This window comes from Glossina fuscipes, unplaced genomic scaffold (assembly GCF_014805625.2).
Source record: "Glossina fuscipes isolate IAEA_lab_2018 unplaced genomic scaffold, Yale_Gfus_2 0, whole genome shotgun sequence".
Taxonomy (NCBI): Eukaryota; Metazoa; Arthropoda; class Insecta; order Diptera; family Glossinidae; genus Glossina; species Glossina fuscipes.
The window spans coordinates 5836453-5859809 of NW_023998414.1; the positions used below are offsets into that span (position 1 = coordinate 5836453).

Consider the following 23357-nt stretch of genomic DNA (forward strand, 5'->3'; position numbering starts at 1 on the left):
TGGTAGGTGTCTTTACTAGTTAAATTCGAATTTATCTTCACACCCTTAATGAAATCCACATTAAATATTTGTAAAACAAAAACAATTGATTAGCGTTAATAAAAAAGGGGGAAAAAAAACTAGAATTGTTGTGGATTGAAAGTTCAATCCATAAAAATTCTAGTAATTCTAGTATAAAACAAAAAATTCCCTCAACACTTAACAACATAAGATTCTGATGCGCTTTAACTCTGTCCTGCTATTCATTCGCCAAGCGTTCTGCTGGGGTGGAAAGCTGACGGTCGGTTGGTCAGTAAATTAATGATCACAAGTTGAAACATGACATGTAGAAATTAAATTTAGAAATGATTGTGCAGTCGACACCACCACGCCTATAAAGAAAACAAAAACTACAACTATAAAAACTATGAGAGACTACTGACAAGTATTTGCTTTAGCCAGCCATCTGAAAAGTCAATGTAAACGAGGATCCAGGATCAAAGATCGTTCTGAGCAATCACACGTCCATAATCAATAAAATATTTTTAACAATTCTTATACAATAATCGATATAAGGCAGCGAATATCAAGCACGCGCTATCAGACAAATCCTGGTCCTATTGATTCGGTGATAAAACCGTATGTTTATAAAAAAAAAAAAAAAAATCGTGAAATGAATGCACTCTCCTGACATGTGTATGTCTGCATTAAATGTAAATCTACCCTTTTGCAGATGGCCAGTATTGTCATGTGAATTGCGTTTGTCTGTACCCATATAGGTATATATGTAATGAAAGCTAACACTTGACCGTACATGGCCTATAAAATTTCCACTACCATCATGTAATTGCGATGAAACAACAACAACAACAGCAACAACAAATAGACAAAATATTTCACTTAAGACCGAAATGTAAAATTATTATTTTCATTTGTTTTTATTTTTTCACTTAGTGCATGTAAAAAAAAAAAAAAAAAATGAATACAAAAATGATCGTTTAATATAGAAATTAACGGTCAATGAACCAAGAAAAATTTTGCAACAACAATAACTAAAACTTGTTGTTAAACTCAATGTAACGATTTCTTCAACGTCTGTTATAATTACTGTCTTGATTAGGTAACCCAAAGCAACAGCAACAAAAACAACAGAAAACAAATATCGATTAAACTAAATATTTATGGATTTTTGTTAAATGCAACAAGAAAATGTTTGTTTTTATTATAATTGTTTTTATAGCCATTGCTCACTACATAAACAAAGATGCAAGAGTCAGTGATAATAGCTAAAATTATAAGAAAATTATTTATTGCAAAATATTACCCATTATTATGGGTATGGGAGATAGCATTACGTAAGTTTAAAGGTCATTCTGTATGAATTGATAATATATGGATTGAACGAATTGAATGAATGGAAAGAACCGAGTTTGTGGGAAAACTGCTCGTTATATTAAAGCCAATAAAAATTCCGATAAAAGCATTAACTATTTACAGCCTCTTGATCGTTTTCAGCCTAACGATAAGTAATTTCGCCTTAGAGATAATTCATGAAAATCCTGCATCGGCATAATGATGAACTTTTTCTTATCCCCCTCTTCAATACGATGATGTTGAATGTTGAATGGCAAGTCCAGAACGAAATTGTCTTCAAATTTTTCGAAACTATTGAACAACACTAAGCAGTTTCTGAGCTTATAATATATATATATATATATATACCCAAGGTTTCAAAGGATGTGCTCTATACACGCGTAGCACGATGGTGACGATTAAAGAAACGTAAGGAAAGAGAAAAAGATAGAGAGTAGTGGCCGCCTTCTAGTTGATGCGTGTGATCGATTGGAAAGTGCTATTACGTCTTTACTGACTAAGCACTCATTGTAGCTATGATCATCATGTACGTCAACACTCGACTTGTTGATCGCAATTCTTCGCTACTCGACTAATCATGTGAAAATACTAGTGAAACGAAACGTATCAGGCAAGAATCTCAAACTTTTTCTGGTCTTTAATTAAAATGAGGTTGTGCCGCATTTCAACTTTCTATTTCGAATCTTGCGATCGTGAAAATTTCAACTAGAAATCTTTACATAAGCGGCTGACAGGTGATGACAAACTGTATAAGGGTTTGCTTTACCTACGAAGGCTTCACCCTACTTGCCCCTCTAGCTGCTTATGCGTGTAATTTCTAATTTAACATATGCTTGTCCTTCGACGATAAATCGATCAACCTTATTACTGTCGTGCCGATATCAGGGCCACTGAGAAAGTGATGCAACAAATTATCGAAGCTGGTAGCAAATCATTGAATCAAATAGTGATGAAGTGATGAAAATCACTCTTTCACTGAATATTTCTTCTATAAACATTCATAATTAGATCTGAAATCATGGGCTTGTTTATCAGCTTTCAACAACCCACCACCCACCAGTACAACAAAATTTGATTAGTGTAAATGATACCAAAAGCTTTCAATGTTTTTTCCCACATTGTTGATAAGCCGTACAAATGGTTTGGTTGATTATAAAAAATTTAGTCGATTTAGTTGATTTATGATACAAGGTTAAGTTTGAGCTCTACCCCGCCTTTTATTATCCCGTTCGATTTAGAACCATTTTCAGAATCGATCTGAGTTTGTTTGTTTGTCTTTCTGTCGATCCGCCTTGTATTCTTGTAGGTCGAAATTTTTGAATTGCTAAAGTCTGATTTTGAAAAGTCGTTATATAAAGAGTCCTCAGCTTTCGCACATTCTAAACCTTTTATTGCAAACGTACTACCCTCCTATTAGAAGCGTAGCAACGCAGTGTAAAATACGCTAAAAAAAAAGTTAGCAAGAGCATGTGCTATGCAATGCGTGCTATTATAGATACATACATATATATATATATATATTGAGAGTTGTTATGTTTGTAAATTTAAAGTGCGTTTAACACGCAATATTTTGGCTGAACTTGTGTTAATGTACTGCATCTCTCTATATGTGTACTACGTTTTTGCTTGTGAAATTTAAATGAAAAAAAAAATTTTTTTTTTAATATTAAAAGTATTCTTGTAAGCATCTACACCGTAGTCTATACGTTAGGTGTACCAATAAAGTCTCCGTAATTAAAAAATACTTTTCTTCGAAAGCCTAATAACCGAAAAATGTCTCTTTATAATCTGTGGTCTTTTGCCTCTTATCAATAGGCAGCTTGTTGATGCTCTCGCGATAGGATTTGTGGGGTTTCACGGCGAAATACTCAACAAATCATTTTTTTTTTGTGAGTTGCTGACCTTTAAACATGATGATGGAAGGAAGACAGGTTTGGAGAATAATCTCTCGCGCAATCAGTAGAAGATCCTGGCTTACTTTCGCTGAAGATGGACGGACTATAATTTCTTCCACGACATCGTGTAAATCATTTTTAAGCGATGCCATCGATTTTTAAAGCTATTCCATCGCTAACTATATTCTCCCTTCAAGCCATTTTAAGCCATCTTCATAGTTTCTGCCGCAATTTTTTTCTTTATCAACTTTGATGTTGTACACGGAACGGCAACTTGTACACAACTGAAACTGGAAGCATACAAAAACGTTAATATCAATGTTATTTATGCCTGAAATTTCGGAGAAAATGAACGCGCCGGGGTGGTTATTTTTAATAAAGCAAAAAGTTTCAAGGCATTCTGAACCTCATATAAATAAATGGAAATAAATGAAAATATTCTCGAGTACTTCGATTGTAGTATTTAAGTGTAAGTCGCGGTTTAGTTTAACTTTTATTTGCAGTTTTTCTTTTTCTTCAATTTTATTTATGTATATATATATATATATATATATATATATATTTTTTTATTTTTTTTATTTTTTTATTTTTTATGTTTTTCGGTGTTGTTTCTGCTTTTAGTTATTTATTCTTTTTGTACATTTTTTATGGATTAGGCCAAGTGGTGATTAAACGCATTTTTCTTTAAAAGCCACATTGTGTGTCAGTTTAAATGTATATACGTTCATGAGCTTTATTCATAAACTTATTTAAAGGTGTGCGTTTGTTAGCTATTCTCGGAATGTTTTGTTTCTTATTTCTCTTGTTGGTTTTCTTTTTTAATCATATTGTATTGTTTTTATTTTGCTTTCGTTTGGTAACACATGCTATTACCTTGATTGTCTTTATAACTCATTTCGGTCTAAAGTTTCTCTTGCATGTTTAACTGCAAAGAAAAAAAAAAGGAGAAATAAATGAATTTATTTATTTAATTCCCCGTCACACACAACTTGTCAGTGCAACTGTTAAGGATATTAGGTCTTCGTTAACTCAGCTTTTAACTAAAGTAAAATTGTTGCTTTAATCTTAATTAACGAAAAAAAAAAAAAAAAATCAATTATCCTCTTAGAGGGAACATGACCACCATATCTGATCGTTACCTAAAAATTAAATATATATTATATATATGAGAATTGATCGAATATATCGTCTCCTACGCAACAATAATTAAGAAATCTACGTTCAGTCTGAGATTCAAAGATGATTAAACCATGTCCGTCTATCTGTCCGTCTTTTAGTTGAAATTCTCAGATCCTTTACGATTTGAGTAAACACACTCAAATCCGATTAAGACGACTTCAAAAATTGAAATAACGAACATCCAGAAAGTTAAAACTCAAATTTCATTCCTTAGGGCAGGTGAGATGTAGATCTCTCAAGCCTCAGGTCTTGGTCTTTTATCATTTTCAATGTATTTGAACAATTTCTTTAGTTCAATTGGGAGGAAGTGCATGACAATCTGTGGACAATTTAAGTATGTGGGTGTGTGTGGGTGTCATTATTGACAGGGAACTTGATTGTTTACACCACATTGACGGCATCTCGAGAGTTCGAGAGTAGCTCAAATCCTGATGATCTCACAGACATCTTATTGTATGGAAGTGTGTTTGTGTACGAGAGATGGTAGTGCTCGCAGAATTAGGTAGGTTGCCGAACAAAATTGCTAGGTTTGTGCTTTTAGCGTAATACATCACAACTCTGCCTCCGGTCAATATGGAAACCGACATTACAATCGTATATCGCGGCGTGCTAGTCACTTCTTAAAGTGTCCTTTCGACAATTTCCTGATTATATGTCTATAGCTTATAGGCTTTTGTGCAATAATCAAGAGTGTTACAATTATCGCAGTTTTTGACTCAAAGATTTAACTTTTTACGTCTTTCAAGCAATGCACAAATAATTATTCCCTTAATATGTAGTCGAGTCTCTGGGAAATTGTTGTTTGATCTAATTTTTTTTTTTTATCTATTGTTGACTTCGGACCTTGGTGCGCGTTTCCGGTTGTTAAATCTTCTAGGCACCAAATGTTATAGATTGGAGCTGGTAACGAAACGAATGGTGTTTTATATGAAACGAAACATGAATATGTTCAATTGTCATATGTATTTTGGCCACAGCGGGCTTTTTATATAATACACAATGGTAATAAGAAAAAATAAATAAATGAAAAAAAATACCAAATTTTCTTTTTGTTGACCTCCATTTTGAGCACCCTGCAACTCATACCAAAATGGACCAAACAAAAAATAGCAAAAGAATTTTTTTTTAATGCGAAATTTCACTTTTCCAGTGAGCATGAATTTGAATTAGTCATCGAACGAAAACGTAATGGATTTCTTTTTCCTCAGCTTAATATTAATGATTATATCACTCCCTGGTTGGTGGTAGTGGCAAAACACTTGTGTCAAGTCAACTTGGAATTATGATAATCTAAATAGTTATTAAAGCAGTCTGTGTTTACCGTTCGATTTTGTAACCAACCCTTCACTGTACAATTGGAACTAATAATAAAAAGTAGTTTTTCTTCTTCTCGAGATCTGAAGTCTAATAATCTATGCAACTTATCGGTTACATTAAAATGTGAGCGTTTGGACGGAAACTGTCAGCGGCAAATGACAGCATTGATCACAACACTGTATGCATTCAAAGTTAAATCATGTAATTGTCATGTCATGTGAGCAAAAAAATAAATAAATAAATAAATAAATAAAAGAATTTTGTGGTCTTTTTTCTCGCTCCCAAAATTCAGAAATAAAAAGAACAATAGCATTATTATTAAGAGAATTTGTTGATAATAATAACAATCACAAATATATAATAAAATAATAATAATAATAATAATAATAATAATAATAATAGATATGTACATGTGTGTATCTGGTTTACGTAATGTATTGTCTGACATTCCTTCACTCATTACTCTGCCTTGGCTGAGTTATAACTGCATATAGTTAACCCACGTATAACGTGTTATTTATCATCAGTAATTACTTATGTAATTTAATCGCACCGTTTAATGGCAGTTAACGGTTCTCTGTACCATTTTGTGTGAGTAGCAATTTTTTAAGTGCCTTTACTTAAACCGAGTGCTCTTGTGCAAAATACAAAAACAAAAAAAACAAAAAAAACACCAAACGTACTTACTACTCACTTACATGTTATAATCTAATGATTACGAACGCAAACAAAAAGATGTATGAGATTAAAATCATTATAAACAAACAATAATTAAAATATTTAACAAATTAGTTTTTATTTTTTTTTTTTTTTCTTTTACTTTTTCCTTTTTTTTCTTTTTTGCTTACAAAATAATGACTTTTTTGGTTTTTTGTTAAGTTTCTCTAAAACATTTTTTTTTTTTGCTTTAATTCTCTTCGATGACTTCATTGCTTGATTTCACTTTTTATTTATATGGATGAAATCTTCATAATGCCTAGGTTTTTTTTTTTTTTTTCTATCTTGCTTATATACCTCAATGTCAGTATAATTAAAATGTTATGATGCTTACTACGATCAAGAGATAAGTAAGTGCGTAATAATATTGTTCGGGTAAAACCGAATAATACGTGTGCCAAAAATTTCGTAAAATGTGCATATGCTCCTGATCGGTCGATCAGCCTGGGATATTGAATAACTGCAATCATGTCTGCCTGCCAGTGCTTTGCTAGCCTATTATAGAATGCCATCATTTATCAAGATTGGAAGGGATTACTTCCCCACCCATCGACACGCCCTACAACAAACAAACTGAAATAATTTTAGAAAAAAGTTGTAAACCTCGGTATGTCTTTTATTAAGAATTTTCAATTTGAAAACTCATCCATATGGGTTGTAGTTACATCAGTCTATCCAAGTTTAATGGCCACAAAAAAAATACGAAAAAAGCTCCTGACATTTTCTCAATCGAAAAATTTAAAAAAAAGACTTTTCTTATAATTTCAATGCGCTTTAATTGATCACGTCGCGAAGCGTAACTCCCTCCGCCAAAGGCGTGATCGAAACCGATTCATTTCCTATTGATCAACTCTGGACGCTTTATCGCAATTGTACGCGTTAGTCGCATTAGTTGATAAGAAATGTTAAAGAATGGGATCAATCGTCCGGTGCAGCTCACAGTGCACAATGCCCTTTCAGTTTCGTCAAATGCACCGCATTAGGCTTTGGTATCCTTTGTACAGCAGCATATCTCGTTCAGTATTTAATCTCTTCAAAAATGATTCAATCTCCGTTTGCTTCAGTTGGGATGATGGTACCGGTTTATCTCAACTCTTTAAAGAGTACCATCGATTTAATCGACAATTATTCGACCAAAGTGGCGGGGCACGTCATAAACAATGAAATTAGCAGAGCGGATTTTTATTCAGTAATTTTATTTATCACAGCGTCATCGACTCAATTGAAATGATATTTTAAAATGTAGCGAACGCTTAATAAACGTCACAGCTTTTACGGTACAGAGTTAATAGGGTTGCCAAAGTTCCAAGGTAACGCAGCTTCAAAGGCATTGACTAGAGCAAGTGCCATGAATTTTTTTCCATTCATTCAATTTCATTCAAATGATACGGTATATTGTATTATATAATAAAGAGCATATCAATCTAAAAATTATTATAAATATTTAATAGAGCTACGTAAACATTTTCTACGCAGGCGATGCTGATCGATATAATTGATAACTTGTTGTAAAATGTGTGCGTGTGTCTATGCTAAATTAATTAATTTTTTTTTTTTACTTTCTATTTATAGATACGTCTTATGAAAAAGCCTGCAGACGTGGTTCAGCGCCAGCTACACCAATACTGGGTCAAAAACAAAGTCAACAAGAAAGCAATACAACATCAAGGTTTACGAATTTCTTTTCAAAAAGGTAAAGAAAATGTACGAATTTTTATACATTTTACACCCTACACCATTTGCAGCTAATACAGGATGATGTCAAGTTCTTGCGTGCGTATGCGATATATATAAGAACTTGAGATAGACTCACATGCGATATATATAAGAACTTGAGATAGACTCACATTTTGCTAATAAAATATTAAACAGACCAAGGGACAGATGTTAATTAATTTAGAAAATCAAGCCTTCACATCTACTATACGTAATGTCTGTCTATGCATTTAAGAATCATTTTCAATTCAAGTCATTCTAGATGACAAGAAGATTTAATCTACTACCGCGTCATAAGTGGTTTAAAGTCTAATGACTCATTGCAATGCATTAAAGATTATAGCTAAAGACTAGTAGACGGCAAGCAGTTTTTTTTTTAAATACAAATTCAGTATAATTGTAAACTTATCTCGTCAACATATTGTCTTATGCTGAATGCATTGAAAATAGAATCCCAAAGAAGAAAAGAGTTTGCACAGATTACAAATCAAATCCCGATTGCTACTTTAAACTTTCTTTACCTGCGTCTACTTTGAACGATCAGTTTTTATGCACAAGCGTTTACTTTCCGCCCATTCCAATATTTCTTTGCCAGAAATCATAAAGTTAACGGCAGTTATGCTGCCTGCTCAAGTTAAATACTTTTCATTTAAACGTATAACTGTTTTAATTAACTATCGTTCAACCAACTTGGGTTACAGTCAGAAAGAAGACATGGGGAGGAGAATATATATCAAGAGGAAGGTATCGCATCATATTGATAGTGAAGGCAGTAACCTAAAACTTGGGATAAACATTGGATCAACAGTGTTGAGAGTCGAATGTTAAAAACGACTGCGATCTGTCCACATACCAGCATACTCAACAGATAGGAAACTGAAAAAATCTCGAGAAAATATTCGATTGGCGGGACATCTTTCACGTTTCATTTAACTAATACGCCCACAATGATTGCCCATAGTAATTGTTGCAAGTGTGCCCGCTTCCATGTATATTGAACAACTTTGCTGTCTCTTTTCTCCCCGAAGAAGAGGATCGAATTTATACCTTTCAGCAGAAATAGCTATGCGCAAAACATTGGTAGTTCGAGCGTCAACGAAGCAACGACACAGTCTGTTGCCGTGTCTATAGGATTTTTCCTCAAGGATGCCCAATAAATACCATATTCCTTTAGCTGACTTTACGTTATGGTCCACCGTCTAAATATTAAGTTCTTCTACTGTCCAATTGGCATTGATTAACACGTCTTGGCTTTCCCGCTCGCTCTATTATTACCAGTGTTACGGCGGAATGAACTGCGCCGAAGCATTCACATTTCTAATAAGGTATCGCGTTGCTGTTTGTGCCTCAATTTTGTCCGCTAAGTAGTTATTACATTGACGAAACGCTTTATCGCTGAACATAACTTACTGATGAAAATTTGCATCCTCTTCGAGAAATTTCATTCGCAAGATGCGTCATGCGTGAGTTGATCAGGGATCGGTCCAACTCGGCCATTGTAAAATAGAAAATACATATTATTTTTATTACTATTGTCATATTTATTTTTATTCCTTCTAATAGTTTTTATCTGGATTATCTATCTGCATAGGAATGTTTAACTGGCATAATCAATCACTAGTTGATGTTACACGCTGTGCGTCTCAGCTGAGGTCATTACTATTAGGTCAGCCTTATGCAAACAATTCGTGATCCTTCTGATTACATGAGCGTAGAAGAATTTAATGGGTAAGAGAGTCAAGGAACTGGCACCAAGTGTCGGCAACGGCACTTCAGCTTCTGTCCTCGTACCAGGAAAATAAAAATTAGAGTAATAGAAAGTGAGAGAGAGAAAAAGAGAGAGAAGTAGAACCGATCTTCTTCCATTTCTATTGTTAGGGGACAATCAAGATCATAAAACAGTATATAGACCACAGATAAAAGATAATATAGTAACATCTCTTATTTGCCAACTGGCAAGGCACATTAAACCCTGAATCCTTGCTGGTGCCGCCCGCATGCAGACAAATTGTAGCGATAGCATGTGGGAAAGATAAAGAAAGAGAGATGAAGAGATACAATCTCTTCAGAGTGCATAGCGATTGTCTCTAACATGTTCATAGTTTCGCACTGTTGTTGCGAACACGAACATTGCCTTGTATGTAGCGATCAATGTGATGCGATTCATAAACGCAGAATAAGTCCTTGTCCCTTGTCTGGCCCAGGCTGGGAGTACCCTACTCGTATTATGTCGATGCTTTTGTTAAAGAACATTCAAGTGTTCGTATAGCTATGCAGCACTCTTGCTACTCCACGATCATATATCATATTTTCCCTATTAGGGTGCTAGCATCTCTTGATTGGCGCCAGGGTGATAATCACTAGAGTTTTTGATCTTTTGTAAGCTAATTCAATACCCATCTCACTAATCGCTTACGCATTTTTGTGGTGTCTTCAGAATCTATAAGAAGTCAACACCATCCACTGCTTTCTATTCTTTTTTTTTGCTGACAAAAAAAAATTTGCCAAAAACAAAAGCATACAGACAGTCCACGATCCTTTGGTTTTCTAAGAAATTTGTGGCACAAAGTAGAAAAAGAAGAAGAAGAATAAAAAATAAATAAATTTCATGATATTATTGCCAAAAGTCAACTTAACTCGTAAATAAGATACATATACGTGCGCGTCCGTCTGTGTGTTCGCCTTAATATATTATTATGAACGGGGAACGTTTACATACAAAACGCAAACAAAATATGTGTTGACTTGAAAAAAGCAAAAAAAAAAAAAGAACCTTTCAATATATATGCCACCACGAACAGTGATTGCTTGGTTTGCAGATATTTTTTTGAGACTGGTTGCCTGGTTGGCTGGTTGGTTGACTGCCTGGCATATTCACACACAATGTTCATGCACTTGTGCCACTCAACTCAAGTCAAATAGTTTGCTGTTAAACATAGACTAGAATTTGCACCAATTTATGAATGCAGCTGAGTGCCGGCTGCTGACTGCTGACTGCTGACTATTGCCGTATCTACCGACTCTATGTAAATGCTACTAATACGTGGCCAGGCTATGAGGCAAAGCTCAAATATAAAGTAACCGACCAAATGAATCGGCAAACCAACTAACTCGCTTTTTTAACAGCGTTCTTCTGTGATATTTACAAAAACTTAACATCTCTGAGTAAAAATGGTAGGCGCTGCCATCATTGTCGTCATATGGTGGTTAACTTGATTTGTTGGTTCACTAACTGACTGACTGGCTTTAAACCATAAGAAAACAAAACCGAAGAGAGAAAAAAAAAAAAAAAAAAAAACGGAAAAATTTTACAAAACATGACTCGAAGCAAATGAAATGAAAAACTCGCAAGAATTCGTTTAGCAGTTGCACACAGCTTTCACGCTGTTAACCTAAGCAAATAGAGTCGAACACATTAAATAATAATAAAAATCACTACTGCTAAGCAAAGAAAATCTCGCAAAAAAAAAAAAAAAAAGAAGAAAAGTAGTGACTCCGTACCGCAACTAACAAGTGTTGCACACATTCCAGGATGTTTTATCAATAGGCCAACAAACGCTCTTTGCCTGAGATTTGCTGACTTCTTTTTTTTATGCTTTTTTCCTTTTTTTCGTTGCATTTTTTTGCTTGTATTAGCTAAAGTTTTTCATTTTTCATTTTTATACCCCATCACCAGAAGATTAGGGGTATATTCGGTTTGTTAAAACGCTTGTAACGCCCACAACGAAGGTTAAGATACCTCACAAAGTATATATATATTCTTGTCAAGTGTCAAATTCTAAATTGATTTAAGCATATCTGTCTGTCCGTCTGTCTAATGCCTGTTGTAAATATACTTCTGATTGCAAAAATAAAACTATCGACTTCAAATTAGTACACAAATCGTTGTCGAGAATGGGCCAAATTGGTGGAGGAACACACCCACAGCGTCATGTTAACTGAGAACTCATAACTTATAACTCGTAAATATTAAACAAATAAATGCCCAAAAATTTGAATGCGAAGTCCACGGGCAATACTGTAACTAAAATAGAAAAATTGACCACGCCTACTCAATATAATAGACTATCAAAATTTAATTTTTTTTTTTTTTGGAATACCTTTATAAAACGCAGAGACAAGCGTCAAAAATCACATAAACTCTATATATTCTTGGCAAGTTTCAAGTCTGGAATTCATCTACGCCTGTCCATCCGTCTGTCCGCGCAACTGTAGTGTAGTATTTGCGGTAAACATTCTCGCGTAAGCGAAAAGTAAGAAATCGCCTGCAAATTTATAAAAGAATTTGAAAGCGACTTGAACTTTTCCAAGCCCACAACTCCTACACGCGTGTCCAACAGAAACTTTTATTTTGAAGGTAGAAAAAATCAGCCGCACTCACTCTACATTATGGAGCATGAAAATTTAGTTCTCTTACTTTTTTTCCTCTACTCTAGGATAAGAGCGATCGGTATAAAAGATTCGGTCACGACCGAATATAATTCCCTCACTTGTTTAATTTTTTTTTTTTTTCTTTTTTTAATTTTCTTATTCAGGTTTTTTATTAAATTTTTGATAAACTGCCATTTAATCTTCAGCTTCCGTATAAATTTGTTGGCTTAATGCCCACTATAGAGTATACGCAACTCACTGACTGTCGGTCTAATGCTTTAAATTTAATTTTAATGATATTGTAAAACATATCAACAAAAAAAAAAAAAAAAAAAAAAATTGCATAAGGAAAACTAAACATATTTTAAAGTTTACTTTAAAATTAAAATCTTTGTAAATTTTATCAAATTTCCTCATTGGTTACATAAATTATGTAACAATGCAGCGAAAAGTACTTTGTAATAATTTTTATATGACCGGCTATAGTACTTTTATCGTGTTTATGCGTAAATTTCAAAAGCAAACAAGAACTGATTAGGATAAGAAATTTACTCATCCAAAAATTCCATGTAATGATTTTCTGTCGTCTCATCATGAATTTCGTCAATGTGTTTTAGTGTAAGTTTTGGTCAAATAAGTTCCTGAAACGATTTTAAGGAATGCCTAAGATATCGAACTTCTTGTTCGTCAAATGCTTGAATGCAACGCTTGAAGAAAGTAAAAGGCCCGGGATCAAATGCACCGAAATCACAAAGCCAAGGCATAATTACATTTAAGAGCTTACCAGTGAAACCTTAGGTTCAGGTTGCTTTGCATGCTTTATGATTATTATGATAATGGGCAGTGCACACCAATTACCTTGTCAAGTCATTCGATTTTTCGTCCTTTCTTTTTTTTTTTTTTTTTTTTTTTCTTAAGATCATTCAAAAGTTCTAGCCATTCAAAGGAAACGCTTGCCGACTATTTAAGCAATCTTCTATATAGCTATACGACATTGGTCTTTCTTAGACTGCGGTAAAAATTCGAGAGGTTAAACACAAGCAGATGTTCGATCCTTTAAATTATTTCATTTCTGTTTGTACGGCACCGAATATATCAAGCTTCTTCAATATCCATAGCTTATGCAAACCTTACGAAACTTGGTTGATTAATAATTATTAGATATTTTACCAAGCCTTCGTAATTTTCAAACATCTATTGAAATCGTATGATCGACCAAAGCGAAGAACATCGTGGAGATAAAAAGCTCTGCAATTAAATATTGCAAACATCTTGCATCACAAACTCTCTCGCATAGAATTCTTCTCCGAATACTATCTGGGCTTGTTTAGCACTAATTGCACAATCTTCTTATGTACCCAAATCTTTGAGAAGTTCGCAAGGGAACAATCCGTACACTTTATAAGCATCGTTCTGAGTGTTCTAAAATCTCACCTATTCTGGAACTATTCCTTTTCTTGCTGCAAATAATCAGAGGAAGCATTATTCTGAGAGTAACAAGGAAATCATTTCCAGCAGTGACCTGAGCTCGCCCCAAAATATACTTTCTTCTTTCCTCTACTAGCAGAGGCGACACTCCTCTTATCCAAAACCGTACTATTCTAAATCCATCATGGACAAGCGTATGCTCGAAATTATCTATGAACTTCCAACTTTCTTCATGGATTTTTTTCAAGCATACAAAGGCAGATCCAAAAAACACCATTTTCTGCTCTCATCAATGTATCTCTTAAAGTCGATGAATGAATATTTTAATCAACATTTTCCTAGAGAATGAAAGAAAAAAAAAATGAAAGCCTTTTTCCAGCTTGTTACTTGCAAAAGTACGTGAAACTCAAATCAGTCGTAAACTAAGACAGCGGAGAAACAGTAGAGAGAAAGTGGTTAATGGCAATAAGGCAAAAATTACAAAAAAAAGGCTTCAAATTAACATAGGTTTGAAGCCATGAAAAGACGTTTACATTGTTTCAACTTTCTCGCTAAAATACTTTGAAGGAATTAAAATTTGATCTGTCCACTAAAAATTCTACCTAATTGTATTAAATCGCAATTACTAGAGACATAGGTTAAGAAATTTCGAATTAATTAATGAAAAGATCGTCGCCCCAACCTGGCGGAATTGTTTTTATGTATTTTAAAAATTTTGGTAACAAGGAGATCCAACATTTTTTTGAGACTACCTACATAGTTATAACTTGACGGGTTTATATATAAGTTTTGATTATAAAATCTCCTTATGCGCCTTTGAAAATTATTTTAAATTTTTTTTCTTTCTTCTTAGGTCCAATCCTTTAAAACGTACAAAATCAGTAACCAAATTGGAACGTACCAAAAGAGGATCGGGTGGCTTGCGCGGCTCACGATCCCATGAAAGTTTACTCTCAAGTCATGCTGTAATGTCCACAATTGGTAAGCCATTCTTTTCAGATTGTTTTGGGTTAAATTTTGAAAATTTGAAATTTTAAGATCTCTCTTGCACCGGTGCTGTTGGTGTAGCTCCAGTGCATCAATCAGTTTTGGGTCGGCGTTATTGTTTTCAAGTGCGAGGTGGTCCTCGCGGGGAACGTTACTATTCATGTGGCTCTCGTCAAGAACGCGATTTGTGGATTTATTCTTTGCGGAAATCCATAGCACCTAATGCCGAGCATACACGTCGCACCGATAATTCTCTTAAGATATGGATATACGAGGCCAAAAATTTACCACCAAAGAAAAAGTATTTCTGTGAACTGCATCTAGATAAAACTCTATATGGGCGAACCAGCGTTAAATTGCAAACCGATTTATTATTCTGGGGTGAATATTTCGATTTTCCCGACATACCTGAAATTAATGTGATTACAGTGAATGTATTTCGAGAGGTTGAAAAGAAGAAAAAGCGTGATAAGCACATGTTCGTGGGTTCAGTGAAAATACCCATACATGAGGTTACCACGCGTTTATTTTCCGAAGATTGGTATCAGATACTCAGTGAGAAGAACGACAGTCTTAATCGCAACGGCAAGGATGTTATACCCACTTTGCGTATTAAGTGTCGCTTCCAGAGTATCGATATCTTACCTATACAGGTCTATGCCGATTTCTTGGCCTACCTTAAAGACAATTATAAGAAGGTATGCGAGACTTTGGAACCTGTGATCGGAGTAAAAGCCAAAGAGGATATCGGTCAATCGTTAGTGTTGCTAATGCATGCCCAAGGTTTGGCGGGAGCTTTTCTAACCGATGTAGTAGCATTGGACTTGCTAAGAGTAGGCGATCAACGTCTTACATTTCGCGGAAACTCTTTGGCTACAAAAAGTATGGAAGCTTTTCTGAAGTTGACCGGCGAACAGTATTTGCAAGATACGCTGGCAGCACCCATTAATGAAATTATACAATCGGATCGCGATTGCGAAGTGGACCCAACCAAAGCTAACGGATCGTTGCAGAGACAACAAGCCTCTTTAAGGGCTGCAGTGCGTAACGCTTGGCAATGTATTTATGAATCTCACAAACATTTTCCGGCCCAACTACGAAATTGCTTCGCTACGTTTCGAGAAAGATTAGAACAATTAGGACGTCAGGATATGGCCGATAATCTAATATCAGCCTCGATCTTTCTACGATTTCTCTGTCCAGCTATTCTCTCGCCCAGTCTTTTTAATATAACGAATGGTAAGTTGATGCTACATAAGAAAAGAGTTAGTGAAGTTCTTATATTTTTATTTTACTTTTTTAGAGTTACCTTCTACAAGGGCTACACGAAATTTGACTCTGGTGGCCAAAACTTTACAAACTTTGGCAAATTTTACCCGTTTTCAGGGCAAAGAGAACTTCATGGAATTTCTTAACGACTTTCTGGAACAAGAGGCTCCTCGCATGAAGGAATTCCTACAACATATTTCTACAAGACCTGAACATCATAGCCCAGAATCCATTTTGGACTGGGCAGGCTATATAGATCAAGGCAAACAATTATCTATATTGCATTTACTGCTCAGTGAAAGCATTATCAAATTGCCTGACTCACGTCAACATGATTTAGATCCTTTGCAACATATTTTGGATGAGATAAGTAAAGCCAAAGAGAGCAATAGCTATATCCAGCAGCTTGCACCACCTCATTTGTTAATGTCTACCTCGGCGACAAGTGAGAATCAAGAAAATCGCAATCCAGAAGAGATGATGATTTCTTCGACTACCTCGACAACGTCGGCCGCGGGCATTGTTCAGCAAGCTCAGCTGGCTCAGCCCCAGCATGCTGTCATAACCAAACCGATAGCAACGGAACGCGGAATAATGCGTGGTGTACTAACACCCAGTTCGCTGGAAAAGAACATTTTCCGTTATAACGATCCAACTGTAAACGGTCTACTTCAACAGCAACAACAGCAACAGCAGCTACAAGGTTCAGTCAATAATAATATGGAAAAAAGACAATCGAATTCTCAAAATTCCTTGGCGGCTTTACCCGGTTACGCAGGTGGACTTCAACACGCGCAATCACAAACTTCCATAGCCAGTTCTTCGCAATTGTTAATGAGTGCAGCCAGTATTCAACATCATTGTCCACCCGCTCCCAATGCTAGTGCCAATAATACCATGGAACGTCATTACTACACTGGAGGGTCCTCGAATGGTAATCTCTCTACCAACGCTAGCTCTGTAAGTCACAATGTCAATGACAGCGAGTGTTCTGGCAGCGGCCAATTGAGAGCCACCACCTTGCCCCGAGGCAATAACAATAATAATAATTATGACGAAATGAGTGGGGACTTCATACAAATATCTGGCTTAGATACTAACAGTGCATTTGTAAAGAAGTCTCCTACGCCCCTAATGAAAAACAATCATTCTTCAAACGCGGTGGCGGTGAGCACAACTGTCAGTATGCTAAATTCCACTCAACAGCAAAGACAGCAGCAGCAACAACAACATAAACTTTTAAATAATTCTTCATTGAGCCTAACGCTAAGCGAAAGAACACCGAGCAAATTAAATTTGGGCATACCTGATCACTCAAGCTCTCCTCTGACCCATAAAATGACAACTAGCAATGCATTGCCACCACCCTATCAAAGACCTCGAGATACTAATCCTAATTCGAATATGCCCATGAATCTAGAAGATTTGGATGATCTGTTCAAATACGCCGAGGAACATGCGGTTGTGGGTGAGGTAAATCCACCATCGATTGCTAGCAATCGTAACTCCACCAAAGAGCAATTATCAGCCAAAAGTTCACATTGCAGTAGTTCGGGATATCAAAGTATTAATACACAAGGCCATAACTCTTCTTCCGTGCAAACTAATAGCCCTGTAGAGAATCAACAGAAGCTAAGTGCAGCCAATGCGCCGCTGGCATTTAAAAATCCCAGCTATCAGTTACAGAGTGCTCAGAGTCATCATCATTATCATCATCATAATCACGTGCACCATCAGAATTCTCAACAACGTTCAAATTTTGGTGTAGGATTTACGGCACATCAACAACTATTTGGTGGAAACAATCATCAACGTCAGAAATCTTCGGGTAGTATAGGTATGGTGGCTGCACGGGCAGCTTTATTGAATAGTGGCGGTGCACCGTTAACACCTTCGTCCAGTGAGGAGCGCTTATCTACCGATAATAATTATCATGTTTACGCGCCTGTACAAAAACTACTCAAATCTCCTTCACATGGCCACTTAGATGCTCAGCGCACTTTAAGCGCTGGTAGTAGTTCATCAGGTTCTAGTTCACATGTAGGTGGCGGTGGTGGTGGCGGTGGTGGTGGCGGTGGTGGTGGAGTACTTAATCTTCCTCCATCCCGTAACATGCCCCGGACAAATCCTCAGTTCAAAAGAGAAGATATTTATGCTCCCTTAAACAACGGCAGCAATTATTTGACATCATCCTCGAATTCCTCGGGCGGCAGCAACGGTCTACAGGTTGGAACTACCGTAGCTATTTATAATAATCCCAATATAGGCGGTGCGGGACGTAATAACAATCATAACCATCATCAATATCAAAATAACTCGGGAGTGCTGATGTTGGCTGGCTCTAACGGTCGCTATCAAAGACGTTTAAGTTTAGATTCAGCTCGTACACTGTCGGACAGCTCAACCGACACGGAAGGTAAGATAAAGCAATCTTTTATAGTAATTATCCATCTGTGAATATCAAATGCGTTTTCCTCATTTCTTTAGGCCATGGTCCAACCCATGAAAGCAATAATAAACGACGTCGACCACCCCGTAATGCTTCCACAGGTTTATCGATGGCTACGCAGCTTAATCAAACATCGCTAAATAGCTATGATCAAAATGGCGAGATACAGTTGCTGCAAGAGACTTTAGACACTTTGCGACACACTTTAGATCGCGATGAGGCCGAGTTGCGTGACTCCTCTGATGAGTTGTTTGCTTTGCAACGTTGCAATGGTTACGGACCAGTCAGCAATGGCTTGAGTAGTAATAATCTTAGCTTACAATCGGAGTCCACCATGAGGAGCATTATCGATAGGTAAATATTTGAATACTTCGATGATAAATATATTTCTGAAAAATACTTCCTCTGAAACAAAAATACTGAAATAGTCCTTGACATTGGCTCGGATATGGAAAGATAAATACCATAATGAACAATTCTATTTGCGACATTGTAAAATGTACATTGGTATCTTAGTGTAATAATATCGAAGTGGCTAAATGATGTCCGTACCTTTGTCTGCGACTCCGTTTTTCTCATTCTTTTTCAAATTTTAACTACATTTTACGTACATATATTGTATTATAATTAATAAAAATATGCTTCAATTTTCAAATATTTTGGAGGTCTGTTTTCAGACGGCTACTGTCCACTCAAACAAACTATTATACAAATCTAAATAGAGAATAAATTTAAGCAAGAAAACCTATCACCGCATATATGCGAATACGCAAATTGTGTGATTGTACAGTGAAGGGTCGCTATTGCTCATAGGATCGATTGTAAAGTTGTCTGACTGAAAAACAAATAATATGTTTAGTATTTTGATGCACTTACACAATCATAAGATATCTTCGGATATTCAAAGTGAAGACGCAGTCTCTTTCATGCAGTCTTCTAATATCCATAATAAATAAATTGCCAGACAATTTGCGGATCGATAACTGTATTGAGCAAGGCGTACATGCGAGAGAAGTTACTAACTTAATAAACTTGTATAGACATCATTTATCGAGAAAACAATAATGTTATGCCAAATAGTAGGCAACATAAAGTTTCTTTTTTAAATTTCTCCTTAACTTATACTGTATATTCGATAAGTTTTTCAACTACGAAGTTATAAGAAAATCAATTTTACTTGTTTAAACAATGCTAAACAAAATAAGAAGAAGCATGTTTACAGTTTCCTCTTTAATTTATATAACACCAACTTTTTGGCAATTTTTCATTTACAGTTTTAAAGTTGATCTTGAGTTTTTAATCTGTATTAAGTAATAAGATCGTCATAGGTCGTCCAATCTATTTACCTACCTATTTTGCCCTCGACTTAAGAGATGTGGCGTAGGTCGAGTATAATTTCTTTTCTGTTTTCGGACATGTTAAGTAAAATTTCGAATAATATTTATTTATTTTATTTTTATTTATTTATTTATTTATTTATTTTAATTTTGTTTTTCTTTACAGATTGATTACTATGGAAGAGGAGCTGCGACGTGAACAATTGAAAATGTCTTTAGCTTTGTCTCACAAGCAACGTGTCATTGAGGAACAGGGTCAGCAAATAGCAGCTTTAGATGCTACCAATAGTCGTTTATTAAGTGCTTTAACGGCTTTACGGCAGCGTTATGAAACTCAACAACAGCAACAACAACAGCAACAGCAAAACCAAACGCAACAATAAATAAATAATTTTAACTCAAAATAATCTCGCTCCCCTTCCGCGGCCTCCTCCAATTTCCCAATCATGCTCCTTCCTTCTCTCTCTCTCTATTTATCTATCTCTCTGTTGCTCTCTCCTCAAATTCAGCAAAAGAGAAAATTTATTTAAAAATTTTTAAGATTGTATTTATGCTACAAAAAGAAAAACAAAAAAAACGTTAACTTTTAGAAGAAGAAGAGCAAGATTATTATATATCTACAAAAATAAGAGCAAAATAACACTCTTAAAGAGCTTAAAAAAATTATAATAAAAACAAAAATCCATAGATAATAACTAAAGAAAAAAGATCAAATAAAAACTACAGTGTGAAGAGCGGAGCACCCTTTTAAGCTTGTTTGTACAGTAAAGATGTTTAAAAAAACAAAAAAAACAAAAAAAACCTTTTTAAGAAGCTTTTTTTTGTACATTTCATATAAAATTCGTTTTTTCTTTTTCTTCCAATTTTATCTTTAAGTTAATTTTCTTTTGTAAAGTTACCGTTAAATATTTTCATAATTTATACTACTTTTTGTAATTTATTAATTTTTGTGTTTTTTGGTTTTTTTGGTTTTTTCTTTTTTTCATTTATCTAAAAGAGATTTCAGTAAAGCAATTACTTTCTAAAATTTTATATATGCTTAGATTTTTTGTTCATATCTTTATACCCTACATCTCTTGTGGTGTATAAAGTTTGTGCGGATGTATGCAATACTTAGAAAGACTTCGAGGTAGACCAAACGCTTATTATTCTGAAATTGATTCTGGATCAATTTAGTCATGTCAGTCCGAGATATTTTAATGAAATGTGGTATACTGATGTGTTTCAGCCTAGGGATGATCGCTGTCAAAAATGGTTTAGATCTGACCCCATTTTTCGATCATTTCCTATATAACGCCTCATTTTGAAACGTTATTACATGAATAACGGAGATTTGGGGTATTTTATGCTGAGTCCTGGCCCACTATAGTAGTTTTATTTGTTTTAAACATAAAAATGAGTTTTTTAAATATCTTATGTAATGCTATATCTACCTTGAATGGGTGAGAGAAATCAATCAATTTATTATGCTTAGAAACCATACATATAAATATACAGAAAGATATATAAATATATGTATATGTAGATTCTAGCAATCTTAATTGTTTCAAGTTTGTCCGTTTATGACGTCTTTCTGTTGATAGCTCTTTCAAAACAATAAAAATGAGATGAAGAGATAAACATATATTTTTACTTAACGTTGAAAATTGACGAGAATATTTTATAACTAAATTTAAAATAGTTAAAAGTTCAAAAGAAAGAAAAGCTTGGAAAATGTTTTATTTATATTTACATCAATAGGCAATGTCTGTCGTAATTTTTGCTCATAAAACTATTTGAAATGATAGATATTTAAGAGTTCATTTAGGGTCAATGTTGCTTAGTTTCCATAGTGCTTGTCCAGAAGTCATATCTTTAAAGGTTATTCCTTAAAATTTTAGTATGTTTGTCTTTCGTCCATTACTGAAAAGTTTATGCTCGCCACGGTCGAGATGGAAAGCTAAAATTTGAAAATATTATGAATCAGCAAAAAAGGATGAAAAACTGAAGTCTTACAGCCAGTCAGTCAGCCTATAATAAAATTTAAAAAAAAAAAACAAAAAATAAAAGCAACAACTAAAGAAAACTCATTATAAATATTTACCATGTCAGTACGGTGCTGATCGGTCAGTTGATACGCTCATTAAGCAAGCACTTTGCAATTCTTATATATTGGTTCAAGGTGGTGGGTACTTTTTCTATTTTTTTTATTTTTTTATTGAGATTTGTTCTATGTAGCCAGCATAGATTAGCTTCATTTTTTTTTTTGTTTTTAATTAAATTTTTTGTTTTGTTTTTTTTTTTTTTTTTTTTGAGATTTGAAAACATATTTTTATAGTAACATATGCAAAAAGTCTATTGCGTTTAAAATTTATTATATAAATTTTTTCAAAAAATTGCAAAAGAAAAATTTAAAATTTCTAAAATAGACATTAATAAGAATTGTTATAAATAAATCTTCGCAAATGGGAAGAAAATACTAATAATAAAAAAATTTTATATTAACATTCAATAAGTGAAAAACAAAAGTTTCAAAAATATTCCTTTAGACTCCTTGTCTTCAAATTTCGAAATCATTTAATTGAGCTTCTCTGTTATCTTAATTTATTTATTTTTTTATTTTCAAATTTTAATATAAAATAATGTATGTGCATTGCCAAAGTCGCGCTGTCCTCAAGGGGTTTGAGTATCAAAGTTAGAAAAATGAATGGAAAATATAAGCGTTACGTAATATATTAAGGGATTTCACTGCGTTCGAATGTATTTTAGCTAAAGTTGATACTGAATTGTAGAGCCTTTTTTTTTTTTTAGTCTGTTACGATTAAGATTTTAACTTAAATTTAAATTTAATTTCTTTTTTTTTTTAATTTTTTTTTAATTGTTTTTGTTTTCTAATATCATACATGAATATTTTACGTGTATTAATAAAATATTAGTAACCAAATATATATCAAAATATAAACATTTATATAAATTATTATTATTATTATTACTATTATTATTATTATTATTATTATTATTATTATTATGAGAACCACCTTTAGATCAAACAGTTTTAAAAATTTAAGCTACACTTACAACACCCAGGCATACAATCTTTATTAATCATTAAAATAATGCAAACACAAATTTTCGCTTTTCACCCAAACAAAAAAAAAAAAAAAAGAAACAAAAAAAAATTACTTTCTCAACAAATATACTAAAGAGTTATTAGTCGACACGATTTTATTTCAGTATAAACAATCACTTGCATAGAAAAACCAAAACAACATAAAATAAAAAAAAATATATATATATTAAAAAAAAAAAATCAAAAAAAATCTAAATAAAATATTAAAAATATTAATCAAACAAAAACGG

The 23357-nt window shown here is 34.1% G+C and overlaps 1 protein-coding gene across 6 annotated transcripts in view; it reads left to right on the forward strand.

Annotated features, from left to right (window-relative positions):
* The window catches only part of LOC119638602 (ras GTPase-activating protein raskol), a 210676-nt gene extending 190078 nt beyond the window's left edge, over positions 1 to 20598 (forward strand). For 4 of the 6 annotated variants that reach the window (XM_038035488.1, XM_038035506.1, XM_038035498.1 and 1 more), the window contains 6 exons: positions 8034 to 8154; positions 14830 to 14957; positions 15015 to 16202; positions 16267 to 18648; positions 18720 to 19035; positions 20185 to 20591. In XM_038035488.1, coding sequence (XP_037891416.1) covers positions 8034 to 8154; positions 14830 to 14957; positions 15015 to 16202; positions 16267 to 18648; positions 18720 to 19035; positions 20185 to 20401 — 4352 coding nt within the window. In that variant the 3' untranslated portion in view covers positions 20402 to 20591. Of the gene's footprint in view, positions 1 to 8033; positions 8155 to 14829; positions 14958 to 15014; positions 16203 to 16266; positions 18649 to 18719; positions 19036 to 20184 lie in introns of all 6 variants that reach the window. The other 2 variants (XM_038035479.1, XM_038035472.1) reach the window with 2 other exon arrangements.
* The last annotated feature ends 2759 nt before the right edge of the window (positions 20599 to 23357 follow it).